At 40.7% G+C, this 16,344-nt stretch overlaps 1 protein-coding gene and 1 long non-coding RNA gene across 7 annotated transcripts in view; one reads left to right on the top strand and one right to left on the bottom strand.

The window, feature by feature from the left end:
* The window catches only part of PALLD (palladin, cytoskeletal associated protein), a 419,989-nt gene that overhangs the window by 194,810 nt on the left and 208,835 nt on the right, over window positions 1-16,344 (bottom strand). For all 5 annotated transcript variants that reach the window (XM_059174890.1, XM_059174854.1, XM_059174865.1 and 2 more), the window contains exon 10: window positions 15,513-15,855. In XM_059174890.1, the coding sequence (XP_059030873.1) occupies window positions 15,513-15,855 (343 nt within the window). The remainder of the gene's footprint in view (window positions 1-15,512; window positions 15,856-16,344) is intronic.
* Window positions 10,934-13,963, top strand: LOC131832214 (uncharacterized). 2 transcript variants are annotated; one of them, XR_009353950.1, is made up of 4 exons: window positions 10,934-11,349; window positions 12,289-12,498; window positions 12,970-13,178; window positions 13,560-13,963. It is a non-coding gene; the product is annotated as an uncharacterized LOC131832214 (long non-coding RNA). The 2 variants fall into 2 exon arrangements; XR_009353948.1 differs by lacking the exon at window positions 12,970-13,178 and having other exon boundaries at window positions 10,943-11,349.

Below are 16,344 nucleotides of genomic sequence, written 5' to 3'. Positions count from 1 at the left end.
ACGCTTAACATCAGGGAAATGCAAATCAAAATTACAAAAAGATAACACCTCACACCTGTCAGAATGGCTAAAATTAACAACATAGAAACAACAGGTTGGCTAGGATGCAGAGAAAGGAGAAGCCTCTTGCACTGTTAGTGGGAATGTAAACTGGTACAGTTGTTCTGGTAAATAGTATGGAGATTCCTTAAAAAGTTAAAAAAAATTAGGGGCACCTGGATGGCTCAGTTCGTTAAGTGTCCAACTTTTGATTTTGGCTCAGGTCATGATCTCAGGGTGGTGCAATCAAGCCCTACATTGGGCTCCGAGCTCAGCAAAGAGTCTGCTAAAGTTTCTCTCTCCCTCTGCCCACTCTTACGCTTGCACTCTCTCTCTTCAAAAAAAAAAAAAAAAAAAAAAAGTTAATAATAGAACTTCCTTATGATGTGCCAGTCACACTACTGGGTATTTACCCAAAGATTAAAAAAGCAAATTTAAAGGGATACATGCACCCCTATGTTTATAGCAGCATTATTCAGCCATAAAAAGAATGAAATCTTGCCATTTGTAATGACGTGGATGAGGTTAGAGAGTATACTATTAAGCAAAATAAGTCGGAGAAAGACAAATATGGTATGATTTCACTCATATGTGGAATTTAAGAAACAAATGAGCTATGGAAGAGAGGGAGTATGACAGAGATAGAGATAAATCAAGCGACACACTCCTGACCAGAGAGAACAAACTGATGCTTCCCACAGGGGAAGTGGGACGGGTGAAACAGGAGATGGGGATTAAGGAATGTGCACTTGTTGTGATGAGCACTGGGTGGTAAACGGAATCGTTGAATCACTATATTGTACACCTGAACCCATCATAACACTGTGTGTTAACTATACTAGAATGTAAATTTAAAAAAAAAGAAGACCTGAAGCTCTAAATTGGCACTTATTTAAACAGAGTGGAATGAATGGATACATTTATTTTTGCTCCTTCCCTTAAATTCTGAAAAAAAGGGAGAGAGGGAAGGGGAAAGGGAGACGAAAGAGGTGAGGGAGAGGGGGAGGGAGGTGAAGACAGAGAAAAGTAAAAAAAAAAAAAAAATAAGTTCGTTGAAGTAAAAAGTGAATGGACGTGTTGTCACCAAGTTAGCAGGATAGGAAAGTGGAAGTCGAAGTGCTACAGAAGGTGAAGCAAACAAGAAGGAAGCTAATTTGAGCAACAGAAAACTTGACCACTGGAATCCCCAGAAGGTAGGAGAGAGGGGTGGGGCTGTAAGAGGATTGGTTGAAAGACTGTCGGAGACCAGCTGTCCCCACTCTGCTGCTCCTGTTGCTAGTCAACCATTCCTCCTCCATCACGTCAGGAGAGAGGAAGCTTCTATTATTGAGACACATGAAACAGATCCAGAAACACCTAGAAGAGCAGAATGAAGGAGTAAGACAAGAGGATGAAGATGGGGATATGGAATTAAATGAATGTATCTACTAAACGATGAAAGATATCCTCTTGTATCTGTTTGGCTCCCAAATGCAGTCTACCAAATACCGGTCCAGTCTACCTTTGTCCCAGGAAGGAACTGAGTGCCCTTCTTTCTGGGGAAACTGACTAACTTGTAAGAAAAGACCTATAGATACTGGCATCTGGCATCCTTGCTCAATCCTAGCATAATGCCAACCAGCTCACAAACCCCAACCAATCACAGTTCCCAGTCAACTTGTTGGTGCCAAAGAGACATTTAACAAACCACTCAAACATGAGATTAGTCCCAATAAATGCAGAGAAGAAAAAGAACTGGAAGGAATAGAGAAAATTCAGGGTAGCTAAATCATAACAACATCATCCTACCCCCCAAAACGGAAACTAAAATGATTCATATCTGTAAGGAGCTAAAGGCCATCACGGCATCCATGAAACAGAATTGGATGCCATAAAAAATTAGAGAACAAAGAAGTCTTGGGAAATAAAAATATGATAGAAATAAGTTCAGCAGAACATTTGGAAGACAAAGGTGAAGAGAGATCTACAGGAAGTTTAGTGAAAATTAGAATATTGGTTTAGGAGTTCTAACATCATGATAATACAAGTTGCAGAAAGAGAACAGAAAAAGTGAAAAGGACATAAGAATAACACAGGAAAATTTTCCAGAACATATACCCATGGGTTTTAATATTAAAAAGGCCACTAAATATCCTCGATAGTGTCAGAAAAATACTGTATATCATCAAAGAAGTATCAGAGTACTAGGGATAAAGAGGAGATTCTCTGTATTCTAGAATGAAAATAAAAAGTCACACACAAAGGCAGATTCTCATTGGATTCCTCCACATTAACACAAGAAACCAGAAGGATCTGAAGCAATTCCTTCAAAAATCTTAGGTAAAGTCTACAATTCTAGACCCAGCCGAACTTATCAATACAGTGTGAGGATACAGAGAAGTAGGGTCTAGGAAGAATTTGTCCTACACTCTTCCTTGGAAAGCTGCTAGAGGGTGTACTTCTGGTAAATCAGAAAATAAAATAAAAAAGTGGAACAGAGAGCTTTTAGGAATTGAGGAAGGCAGCATAGGAAAAAGGTGAAAAGCACTTCCAGGATGATGTTGAAGGAAGTTTCAGGGGAATGGCTGTGGGTCAGGCCTTGAGAGCTAGTCAAGAAAGGAGAAAAGGGTGGGGAATTGCAGGAGGGAGGTCTTCTGCATTTCAGGGACACTACTTTTACAGCAGAAAGATGTCATGAGAAAAACAAAAAGAAGATGTTGACTAGCTGCACTGATGGTCCCAATGAGACGACAAAAAATATAGTTCAGTGTTTAAAAAAAAAAAAACAAAAAATCCATGACCAAGACTGGAAACACAAAGCGCAAATGTGCCACAGCGTCTTTTTCCAAATATTTTAATAATACTGATTGCTCGTATTTGTACAAAGTCGCTGACATAATTTCTTGTGGTAGAATAATTCTTTGTTTTGAAATGTCCTATCAATATGAAACATGTTCAGGTTACATAACTAGTAGTAAGAAGAGTTTCTGGAGGAACAAAAATGTCTACTTATTCTAAGTACAGGATGACAACAAGGCTTCTATCAGAATAAATATCCAAACTCTTACTTGCCTTTACTAGGGGTGGAGTGCCTGATGCAAAGTGGAAGTCTCTTGGCTTATCACTGTATCTAACGGGTTTTAATTTTTATGAATTCCATGATAATCCTGTTTTAACCTTTAAACAGTGAACTGCAGTACATGCTAAATTCACCATGAACCCAGAAATGAATAGCTTCCTAGAATAAGAAATGTTGATGTTTATAAATTTCATATGAAACTAGATCATGGAAGGAATAGGACACAAGGAGGAAAAAGACCTATTGATCTGGGATTGTATCTGACAGATTTGCTCATAACCAGGTGGAATGTAGTTATCCAGAGGAGCACGGTTATTTTCTCATATCATCCAAAACTAATTCATTCTGGTGTGCTCAGACAGTATAATTCTGACTGATACGGATCTGGGAGAAGGACATCAATTCAAGGCTTTCATTTATACATCTACAAACATCAACGAAGTTGGGGTAACTTCTGGTCACCTTTCAGAGGTTATGTATGCTCTTAGGAAAACGTCCACTCAAACCTACCTCCTGCTCAGCCCCCTGACACCAATGTAGTCCCCAAACACTCCAAACCGGCAGATTGTCTTAGATGCCTCCTGCTAGCATGGACACTTCGCATTCTCTTCCTTCCATCCAAATCCAGATTTCTAGGTCTGGAGCCTGAGCTGGATCCAGGTTCAAGCGACTATATTTGCCTGCCTGCATTTCATCCACCCCAAGATCTTCCAGTCTGAGAAGACAGCAGACTAATACAGCACCAGATAACAAAGCAAAAGCAGAACTGCTGCTCATGGTGTAGCACCAGGCAGAACTTCAAAGTCAACAAAAGCAGCTTTTGTCTATTGGTTATAATGAAAAATAACAAAATGCAAATTGCTCTCTAGCTGCTACAGTGGTGAAATGGGGACAAGGGTCCTCAGTGTAAATCAGCTTTTCAAGCAAAAGGATGCTCTGGAGCCCCGCAATTGGTTTTAGAAACTTCCCTCTGGCAATTTTTGGTAAAAGCAAAACATGCTTTATTATACTTCTCTCTAGTAAGGCAGCTGTTTAGTATCAGGAAGTTTTAATAATGACGCAACCAAATATGATTCTGTTCTTTATGGTAGAGCAATTGGATGAAAACAGTGGAACTCTTGATGTTATTCTAGAATGCTTCATTATGAATAATCCTCTCCTCTCTGGGTAAAAGTGCTTTGTGATAGAATGCAAATAAATGTGAACATTTCACATTTGTTTTAAAGGATGCTCTTTGAAGAAAGCAAGAGCTACGAAGGAGCAGAGGGCGTGAGTCCTGAAAACACAATCACCCAGAGCAAGGATTTACCCCATGGCTAGAACTGTTTGGAAGTCCAAACTATAAACTTGATTTTAGAAAGCACAGAGAACAAAAGACATCTTTACTTCGCACTGCATTGTACTTGGGCCATCTGTTATGGCTTTTTTTTTTTTTTTTTTTTGCTAGAAACATTGCATATAATGATACATTCCTGAAACCAGATGGCATACGAACTACTGCAACAAAGAAAGAAACGAGGACAAGAAAATATTTTGTGGTCTTTCCAGAAATCTTTCACAACCTTCACATTTAGTGCCAATTACTAGGGAAGCAGCAAGTTCAAAATTATAGTTGAGGCATATAATTACCGATATTTGACCTATTTATAAACTTTTCTGAGAAAAAAGAAGAGCAGATAGCTGCACCTAACTCTTTGGTTCCTGACATACACTGTAAAGTAAAAGAAGTTAAATAGCGTGATAGTGCTTCCATTGTTTTACTAGCTTAGTATCAGGAGGCTCCCGGCCTGAGGGCCTCGAATGCTACACACTGTAGATACCTCCCTCATTCCACTTAGATAAAAAAAAAAAAAAAACCCAGACCTAAAGAACACTGTGAAATGAAGCAGGGCACAGAGCAAATACATTTTCAAGGTTGTTAAGTTGAGTGGAGTAGGGCAAACACAGTGGGAATGTGGACATGGAAATTAAGTAGATGGACGGATTTATTGCCACATTTCCTCTGAGCAGCATTAAAAACCTTTACAATCAATGTGCATACTAAAGAAGCCTTCAGAAACAGAGCAAACGGTATTATACCAGTGGGAACCTTCACAGCCCGAGGTCAGAAGACATGAACCTAGTGTAGCAAAGTTTGAGACTGTACAATTAATTTACAGTTCCCTTCTGAATAATGAAGCAAATTCATGTGCTCAATTTAAATGAGATTTCTCCAGCCAACCTGTTTCACAGAAATCTGCATAGTTTATCAAATTAGTTTAATATATGAATTATTCTTTTTTTTTAAAGATTTTTATTTATTTATTTGACAGAGAGATCACAAGTAGGCAGAGGCAGGCAGAGAGAGAGGGGGAAGCAGGCTCCCCACTGAGCAGAGAGCCTGATGCGGGGCTCAATCCCAGGACCCTGGGATCATGACTTGAGCCGAAGGCAGAGGCTTTAACCCACTGAGCCACCCAGGTGCCCCAATATATGAATTATTCTTAAATCCAAATGAAAAGTATCTAATTTCTTGCCACATATGGAAAAGGTTTTCAAAAATCTACATCGATTCCAGTGTTATCCACAAGGTCTGTATAATCATAACTTTAGTCAAGTAAGGAAGCAGTCATTCTGAGGTTTGTTGAGAAAATGAACCATATGCTTTTACACATGTAATAGAAACCAACTAAAATAAACCTCCCTGTTACTAATGTTCTCACCATTAGGTGATGTATTAGCTTGAATGAAAAACATATACATTCACAGAAAAAATAAATCAATGGTAAAAAATTGGGAACCTAACATATTTTGACCCTAAGTGTACAGAAATAAATTCTCTAGTAGTAAAAGTTGAAGACACGAAGTGAAATTCAATATATATGGATAAGAGACTCGTTAATTGAGAACAATTGTTTTGAAATATTCAAATATAGGAAATGGTCTTGTTCAATAAAAACCCAACTCAAGGTCTGCCTTGGATAGAAAAGGTTAGGAATCATAGTTCTGAAATGTAACTGACATAGGGCACTAAAAAGAAATATGAATTTTACTGGAAATGGCTCTATCAGCTTTCAACTACAAATAATCCTCATGAAAGAACAGCAAGTGATCCCCCAGGATATCCCTATTCTCTTATTCTCTCTAGCTCACCTCCTCGGATGTAAACCTCTCCCCCAGAGCTGTCCTGTTCTTCCTTCTCTAGATCCTTCTCTGGATTCCTTCTATTGTCTATGAGATCCTTTGACTATTTCTAACCAACATCCCCATTTTCCATTCTCATCAGAAATGCTTTTGTCTTAACTGAAATCTCTTTCCTTGATGATGTTACTAACTTCCTCAGGATCATCTTTGAGCATGGAGGGCCTTGTATGCTCCCTGTTTCCCAATGCTTTCCTTTTTATTATTATTTAAGATTTATATTTATTTATTTGACAGAGAGAGAAAGCACACACAAGCAGGGGCAGCAGCAGATAGAGGGAGAAGCAGACTCTCTGTGGAGCAGGGAGCCCAACATGAGGCTCAATCACATGATTCTGGGATCATGACCTGAGCTGAAGGCAGACGCTTACCCAACAGAGCCACCCAGGCGCACCCTCCCAATGTTATTCTTACAACAGTTTTGCCATCATCGCCCAACATCTGCTTCTCTTTTGAAGTCTATGCTCCACCTATAATCACTCTCTCTTCCTTGCTTGTCACCAACAGCCTCAGACATTTCCTCACTTTTCTCAATGACTTTACTGTTCAGCCTTTCATTTCCCACCATCACCTCTGGCCATCACCCAACATTCAGCTCCTTCTAACATCTTGACTTCACTTCCTTGGCCACTTCCTTTACCGCTGTGACCTTAACCTCCACCACAACTAGCCGCTCACACAGATAATCTCTGAAACCCTTTCATCACTTGGAGGTTTGTTCTTTAAGATTTTTGAAACTTCAGACTCCCCAGATCACAACCATCTTCCCGTCTCACCCTCTCTTTGAGTCATTTTCTCTCTTGCCATTACTTCCGTTTTCTTGATTACTATCTCTTTCCCCCTTAAGTCCTGATTTGGCTTACCATTTCCTTTCTGATGCCATATACTGCTTGAATGAGGATTTCAATGACACTTCTCAAGGATCATCACTTTATTTTTTTTTTAAGTTTTTATTTATTTATCTGACACAGAGAGAGAGATCACAAGTAGACAGAGAGGCAGGCAGAGAGAGGGGTGGAAGCAGGCTCCCCGCCGAGCAGAGAGCCCGATGTGGGGCTCGATCCCAGGATCCTGAGACCATGATCCAAGCTGAAGGCAGAGGCTTAACCCACTGAGCCACCCGAGCACCCCCAAGGACCATCACCTTAAATATTACAGCATCCCCATCTTGCCAATTTCTCCTTTCAGAGTAGAGATTACGACTGAAATAAAGTCACAAAACATGCTCATTGAGTCTAATACAGGTTTCTCACTCTTGCTAGGAAATGTGTGACTCCTCTCTTGGTATGCCTGATCTCTTCTCAGAGTTGTCGTCAGCCTTTTTCACTATTCTTAATGTCACGCTTACCACAATGACCCTTCCTATTTTAGCAGATGCCTTCATCACCTATCTTACTCGTAATCGTGTTATTTGACTTGGAATCTCAGTTTTTCCATTCCCACATCTTTTTCCCTTCACCGCTGCTTCTGGAGAAAAGTTTTCATCCTCATTTCTGTGGAAGGTCTTGTATGGACAATACATTAAATGTCGGTCTATAAAACAGCTGGCTTATTGTTGGCTTTAAGGTGAAAATTATCTTATTCCTGTCACTTTTGAGATGTGAAATTGAAAGAATGGGATTTTGGGTCAGTGTGGGGTGTTACAGAAAGTGTTCATGGAAGAGCAAAGTCATTTTGGAGTTTAGGACATTTTATGGGGAGGGCTTCCTAAGGTGGGTTCTAGAAACCCAGATGGAATACTGAAGCCGTTAGCTTCTAGACGATAGAAGCTCCAAAGGGAAGGTGGGAGCATTCAGTGGCAGAACATTCTGTTTCCAACTGTGCTCAAAATTGAGCTTGGTTATTCTTACTGAGCAGGGAACATCTATGATGAAGAGGAGAATGAGCTGAGATTAAATGCAGAAGGGAGGATGGAGGAGGCACAATTGGAAGTGCTTATTTCCTTCAAAAGAATACGATGTAATTACAAATGTAATAAACCTTATTGTTGAAAAGCTGGAGCATCAGGGGCACCTGGGTGGCTCAGTCAGAAAAGCGTCTGCCTTCAGCTCAGGTCACGAATCCAGAGTCCTGGGACAGATCCCTGCACCAGGCTCCCTACTCAGCGGCGAGCCTGTTTCTCTCTTTCTTCCTCTCTCTCTCTCATTGTCTCTGTCTCTCTCTCTCAAATAAAATCTTTGAAAATAAAAGTTAGATAACTATGGTTAACAAGAAAAGATAACCTGCTCAAAACTCCACCAAAGGACCAATGGCATTATTTGATGTATTTCCTTCTAATAAATTTAAGCTGCATATATAACTGTTCCTAGTTTGGGGGGTGCAGCGCTTAACACAACATTGTTATTTTTAACAATGTGCACACTGTTCATATGTGGCTCCGTCTGATCTCTGAGCGGAGTCTTCTCCCTTCAGAAAGGTCCTTAACCAGCAGGGACTTTCTTCAACTTACTTCGTAATCACTAAAGGAGCTCTCATACATACTGAGGCAAGATGAGGTGGAAATGTTGAAGAAATATTGGACTTTCGTGTTACTCTTTCTTGGATAGCATCTAATATTTGAGATTATATATAGTATTTCTTATGGGTGGTTGAGTACTGCTTTGTACATTGGGTCTCTGTCAGTATTTCCAACTATATTTTAGATATGAAATAAGACTGTTAGCCATAAAATTAAGGACTCGACCTCCTTTTGGAAATGTAATTAAAATGTTACATTCACCAAAACACTAGCATGACGAAGAACTGTTATTCTAATATCTAAGAATGTGACACTGTGTCAGAGCCAATTTTTACATGAAAAAAAAACACAAGGAAGAATACATCAAAATGTTATCCCTTGGTTAAAAGCTTCACACTTCAGGAAGTTCCTTGATTGAGTTTTCCATTTCAGGGAGGGGTTGTTTTAAAGTGATCCAACACCAACACTGTTCATGCAAAGTCATCATCACACTGTATTTATGAAGAGACTGTATCTGCATGCGTAGCAAGACACTACAGCATCGGGGCCATGATCTTGCCTACGTTCCTTATTCACCATTCTCCAATGTGCCTGGTGAGTGTGTGTGTGTATGGGGGGGGTAGGGGCACGCACACACGCGCACACGTGATTTTATAACAAATTGAAAACACTACTTTCTGCTCTATTTTTTCCCCCCCTAATATCACTTTAAAGACCTTGCTGGCTCTATAGTTTGCACTTTCACTACTACTTATATTGCTTTGTTATTTGACCAGACTCAGTAGATAACAAAAACCATTTAACTAGAAATAGAAGCCAGTGCCTATTAAGTTTTCAGACTCAAAAGCTTATCTTCTAAACATCAAATTGGGAAGAGAAGGCAATTGTATTTGCACTGAAATTAACTTAGAAATCAGTCATTTGTCTACAACATTTACATAATATTAAAAGATGTGTAGAATTCTTGTGTGTGTTCTTGCCAATAGGATCGTCAAGATCATTAAATTAAAGATTCAAAGGCAGTGCTTACGTCTTTCTCATCTTTGTGTCCTCAGCACCCAGCTTTCTCCAACACTTTGCAAATGCTCAATTAATAGTGAGAGAACGAAAATCGCTAGATTCTTAAATACATTTATGTACGTTTAAGGACCTATCTCTTTGACCTCTGTGGCTTATTTTGTCCCAAACTATTATGTTTATCTTCTCCTTGCCTGCATGTATAATAGAACCTAGGAAACATTCATATTCTAATGTCAGGGATATAGTGAGTTCTTGTATCCCAATTAGAAGTTAAAGGATGGGAAAATGTTCCACTTTCTAAATTATACTGACAAAGCCACACATTGGAGTTCGAGCGGCAGTCCAACACCAACAGGACAGGAAGGGAGTAGCACAGAAGCTCTCAGCCTGTCATCAAAAGTCTGGCATCTGATGGGGGCATTAACATGTCAAGTACATACACCTTGAACTAACAGTTTCATTGTGTTGTGACCAAGGGACACTGCCAAGTAGGTACTAGAGGGAAAAACGTCCTCTAAGACCTTCCAGATGTCTTACTTTCTCCAGGATGTTTTAAAGTAAGATGTCAAATGAAAAAGAAAAAAAAAAAAGATGTTAATGAAATGAGAACACAGGAGAAAAGAAAGAGGAGCTGAAAGGGTCCCCTAATTGAGTAACGTGATTAGACAAACTTTTCCAATGTCATTCTATTCCAGAGGATTCTTATTTAGTTCTTCATATCACTCTGTGTATAAGGGGAAAGAGGTCAGCTGGAAAAGTATCATTAAATGGGAAAACCCTCGGAACTAGTAAGGTTTGAAAACAAAAGTCTCACAGCACATGTAGGTGTGAAGTTAAACAGAACAGGCCTGCTCTAATCATGGGAGGCCCTGCTCTTCCTTTTTGTTGGTCTGTTCCTACTTCATGCACTCAAAAACGTTTTTGAGCATGTCGGGCCCTGATCTAGGTTCTGGTGAAAAATGGTTAAGGTCCCTCCTCTCAAAAAGCTTGTATTGTAACAGTGGGGCAAAAACAGAGCGCACGCTAACAAGAAGTCAATAGGAAGATATGAGAACGAGTTCCACGTTATGTGGTCATTAGAGAGGATGATTTATTGGAGAATAGCTGGAGAACTGGCTTTAGGTCAGATGGTCAGGGGAGGTGGTACGTGCAGCTGGGCGTCAGAAGCAAGAAGGAGCAGGACTGCTATTAGTAGCAGAACATTCTGGGGAGTAGAACATTCCAGCAAGGGAACAACTTGTGCTTGAAGTGTGGAGGAACTTCCAAATATAGCAAGCCGGACACAGTTCCACCACTGAGAAATACAGGCTGCTCCTTCCTCCTCTTCGATCTCTCCGACACACCCTCCACAGTCCCACACACGCAGTGTAAGGACGGGTCTCTCACTGCACACATCACTTATCATCACTTGTTATTACGAAGACGCGGCTTCACTTTGTCAGTCCACGACCTCGCTGCCGGGATGCAGAGAATCCCCAGGACCTTCCTATGAAGGAGTTTATAGGACATGCCCCGTTCTCTTGGGACAAGAACAGCAGGAGCAAGTCGGTGTCTAAGGGCAGGACTGAGAGACAGGACGAAGACAGAAACACAGGTAGTGAAATGCCACGATTTCAAAAAGCCTGGTTTAGCCCCAAATCGTTTTACCCTTTTGAGATAAGATAGGACGAAGCTGTTTTCTCTTTAGAGGCCAGGGGAAGAGAAAGCAGTAAGAATAGGAGCAAGGAGACTTAAATCTCTAGCTTAGCTATTGATTCAGCATGTTAAAAATTCTGAAAACCTTTCATTATCATCCTTCTAGTCAAAGAGTAGAGACTTTCAGGCTCAAGTGTGTATTAGCAGCACTAGGCGGGGACAAACATGCTTCATCTTATCGGCTGACTTGTCCTGTTCTGAGGGCAAGGACTTGCCTGTTGAATCACCCTTCAGAAATTTCCCTTTGGACTTCTCATTCTGCTTCTTCCACAGGTTTATACTCTACCTCCCTCCCACAAGATTGGAAGAATATTTAAAAACAAAGAAGTAAATGAGATCTGAAAACAGCATGTTATTTAGATATTGTTTGGTCTAATTCAGGAGGTGAGCTCAGTGGAAAAACATGACCATGCTTTCCTATATGCTTTGTAAATCACCTACTAAATTTGGCATTCCCAGGTTTCCCTCCAGGGTTTATTCCCGGGGATCCCATGCAGATCCCATGCCTTTGAAGGACTGTGTTTTGGCAGGAATAAAGAGAAGCGGGGATTTTGTTTCCTATTAACAAACTGAGCACTATGTTTATTTTGAATCTTCAGACATAATTTGCAGAGAGTGGGAGGCAACAGACTTATCTGGTGCACTCCAAACAAGGAAAATAATGTTACAAATAGTTCATAAGCTAGGTTTATATTTATTCCTTTCTCTTTTTCTCTGATAAGAAGTAGGAGTCAAGCACCATGTTGCTTCTTTTCTTCACACTGTGCTAAAAGATTCTGGGTATCAGACACGAAGCCACACAAATAACTCTCATTTATGAATTTTTCTTCCTGTGTAGTGTTCTAAGGGCACTTCTGCTCCCACGGCAAGTGGTAAAGTTATGCCACAAATCCAGGGTGCCTAGCATCTGGCACTTACTGAATGGCCTACATTGAATCGTGTTAAACTTATACTTGAGGAACAGGATCTGAGACCAAGACACTGAGAGATGCAGAAACTGAAGTGGATGCCGGCAAGACACCACGCCAGGAAACCCGCCCTCTGGCAGGTAGGGCAGACTCAGCTGGAGTTCTGGGAGGGTCTGCAAAGCTAATGGTGAGGACTTCAGTTGGGTTGGAAGGGATCAGTGCTGGACTTTGCTAAAGAAAAGAATTCATGACGTTTCTATCTTTCCACTTCAGTCTTTGATTTTTTTTTTCTTCTCACAATCGGTATTGGAACTATTGAGACAAAAATGCAAAGAGATTTTTCCTCAGGAATCTGACAAGTCAAATATGATTTTTGGGTTAATTTATTCTAAGAGGAAATGTTTTAATTCCCATGATTTCCCCCCTCCTGTTTCCTATTTGTTTGATTACAAATGATTCAGAAGAATGAAACATCATAAATTCCCCAAATAGAAGCCTCTCCTTTCATGAAAGGGAATAAAATCACAGGCTCATGCAGAAAGATTAGAGCAATGCATACTTTTTCACTGCCAACAATAAGAGGCAAAATCTCATTTTCTCCCCAACGTCAGAAAAGAAATAGACACGTTTAAGAATTGTACCTGGCAGTTGCCTGCGCTCCTCGTCAGTAACTTCACGGCCATCCTGAATTACTGCAGATTCATTCCATGGAATGATAGAGCACTCCTCTATCAATGGATACCATTTTTAAAATAATAAGAAACCTCTTCAGAAAAGACCATGAGAACAGATTAAAGGAGTGGAAAATCAGACCAAACCAGTAAGAACACTTTAAAATATGTATTTTGAAAGCATCATCCCATATTTTATTTTCTACCTAGTAAACAGCAGATAGTAATAGAATATAAAAAAAATTAAGTGATGCTCTACGGATATATTTAAGCACATAAAGACTTGGGGGGAAGAAAAAAACAGTGGTAAAACAGTGGTACAAGTAATGTTATTTCTGAGCTACCACATTTTGCAATTAGGTGCTTTTCCTTTCCCTAAATTTTCTCATGAAGCAGGGAGTAACCCCTTTATATGGACGTTAAACACCAAGGTCCATTTTTCCTCTACCTTATATCATATTGTATTGAAAATCACAGTGTTACTCTTTAAATTTGTACTTAAGTTACTCATCTTTTTTTTCATTCTTAAGGTTGATTTATTTGAGAGAGAGCAAGCGAGAGGGAGCAGAAGCTGGGGGAGGAGCAAAGAGAGAGAGAAAATCTCAAGCAGATTCCCTGCCTGAGCGAGGAGCCTGCTGACTTAGGGGCTTGATCTCACAGCCCTGAGATCATGACCTGAGCTGAAATCAAGAGTCAGACACTCAACTGGCTCAGCCACCAGGTACCCCGAAGCTCCTCCTCCTCTCATTGAACACAGAACTGTTCTCTTTTGCAGACACACCCAGCCTCTATCACACACACACTAGCATCTCTGCAAAGCACAGGCATGAGCTGACGAGCTGCCGAAAGTCCCGAGATAAGAAGGGCCGTAAATGCCTGTTCACAGCTCCTCGTGTTTGCTCTCCTGTGATTTATATCCAATTTATGACAGCCATTACGGTGGATACACTTCATTTAATCAAGAGCATAGTCAGGTCCTCATCATTAAAAATCCTCCCAGGGAGAGGGGAGAGCAGGTCCCTCGTTTCAATAAAAGCACTACAAATACATATTCAAAATACAAAGCTAAAAGGAGTCAGCAGGGGTAATTAATTTTATGGCTCGAAACTACTAGGGTGTAATTGTCTTGTAAGGCTGCCACTTCTTGCCTCGTTTTACCTGCCAAAGTATGTCAGTGGAGCTGGGCACAGGTGTTCAGTGTCCACCTGATATCTCTCAGACCACTGGATACCATACCCAGGAGCCCCGCTGCCTGAAAACCAAGCTTGACTGATACGCAAAATTAAGTGCAGGGTATTAAGAGATAGATTTGGAAACTGCAACACAAGATTGTCCAAAAGTTTATTCTTCTTAAACTGTCTGCCCATTCGCTAACTGAAGACATTCGTGAGGCTGACTTATTTGATTAGTCTAATCAGGCTCATGAAATCCTTAGTAAACAAAGTGACGTACAAACGTGAGATATTCTAATCGAAAATATCTTCCACATTCTAACATTTCTAACAAACGAGCTGATGACAGAGAGACGAGAGTAGGCTGTTAAGTCCTGGGGAAACAATAACTCCTAAATTTTGGCAAAGTCGTGCTCATGGAAACGTGACCTCATGGAGTATGTATACATTTTATAGGACTCTGACATCTCCACTGACCTCTGTCAGGGCAGTAATTCAAGGTCTGTCATGCTATGATAGAACCTATTGAGTTAACTGATTTCTGCCACGCTCTGACATTGTAATGGTTCCATTCATAACAACTCCCGGCTGTGTAGTGCCAACGGAAACAGCTCATGTGAGGTTTATCATCCTAAGAAAATAATGGGTATCAAATATGAAGGTGGTATTCATGGAAATAAGTAGTTCTATGGAATTCCAAAGCCACGTAGGCTGTGTGGTGAGGGGAGCTCTTCTTCCTGAGGGGCCTGGTTATCTCTGGTTTCACTGCCCTCCTCAGGTTCTGCACACTGCATTTCCATCCTCAGCCTTTCCGACTTCCCAGGATCATCTCTATCAGATTTCCCTACTGACTCTTACATTTAGAACCTTTAGATACAGTTAAATCCTATTTATTCTTATATCTAAAACATTTAGATATAAAATATTTAGATACATGACATATATTTAAAACATTAAGAGCGAGCTCAAAGTTGGTCTCTTCCCATCATCTCTGAGTGGCGGCTACGTCCTTGCTCTACATTGGAAGGCCACACCACGAACAGGTATTTGTACAGATGAAACCAGTTAGGGCCTTTAGCAAAGGGTAGGTTTAACCAAGCTTCTCATTTTCCTTCTTTATTTCTCGGCATCTTTTATATTTTTGAAGGACACCCACCCCCATCTTGTTAGCAAGGTCCCATCCACCGGGGATGGCTTGCCCGCCGGAAAGGAAACCTGGCATGCAGCTGAGTCCAGGCAGGTTTTCCCTGGCCAGAAAGGCAATTTAGCAGGGGTATGGAAAGTATCATAAAAACATGCAGAAGTACTCACAGTTTTGGCTTGGCAAGCAGAGGTGGTGGCTCCTTCGTGGGTGAAAGTACGACAGCTGGTGTGGGGAGAGATTGATTACTGTTAGCTCTGCCATTAATCAGTCCGTTCACTCCATGGCCGGGATGAACTCCGTTTGTTTCCCGCTCGGCAGAACTGAACTGCGTTTGAAGGGCTGCCATGTTGAGCCCTAACTCGGGGCTGTTCACCTGCTGGACCTCAGATGGTTTCTTTGATGCCAGCTCAAAGGAGTTTGTCTCCAAGATTGGAGGGGGAGGTGGAAAGTGCTGGAAGTGATCATTGTTGGATTCTCCCACTGAGTCATAGTTACAGTTTTCAGTGTTGGCTAAGGAAGGCGGGGGAGAGGAAAAAATAAGATGTTATAGTTCAACTGTTATTTTCATGCTGTCAGAGACTACCTGAGAATCCCTTGTACCCTCTTCTTGTTAAACACAGTTTAAGTTGTTAAAGAAAACAAACTCTTTGCTCTCTCATATGATGCATAAGCAAAGCCAGCTGAAAGGTCTGGTTGTCCCAAACTAGTTTTCAGGGACTGCTACCTGTTTCATTTCCTGATTGGGCCCACAAACAGGGGGACCAGCTACCAATTCGTTAAAAAATTTCACATAAGATCTAAACACAGAAGTTGATTTAAAAAAAAAAAAAAAATGACCACACAGATAGTATCAACCCATAATGCTTTATTTGCTCACATTGCATCCCGTGGATCCAAACGAACCTCCTACCTGTGCCTCACTGACATTAGCTCAAAGGATACATGCTTTATGGGGTAGGTAATGGATTTTCATTCTATTTAAATCTAAGAAAGTCAGAA

Source organism: Mustela lutreola, chromosome 1 (assembly GCF_030435805.1).
Source record: "Mustela lutreola isolate mMusLut2 chromosome 1, mMusLut2.pri, whole genome shotgun sequence".
NCBI classification, from domain to species: Eukaryota; Metazoa; Chordata; class Mammalia; order Carnivora; family Mustelidae; genus Mustela; species Mustela lutreola.
This window is presented reverse-complemented; position numbering and strand designations above follow the sequence as displayed.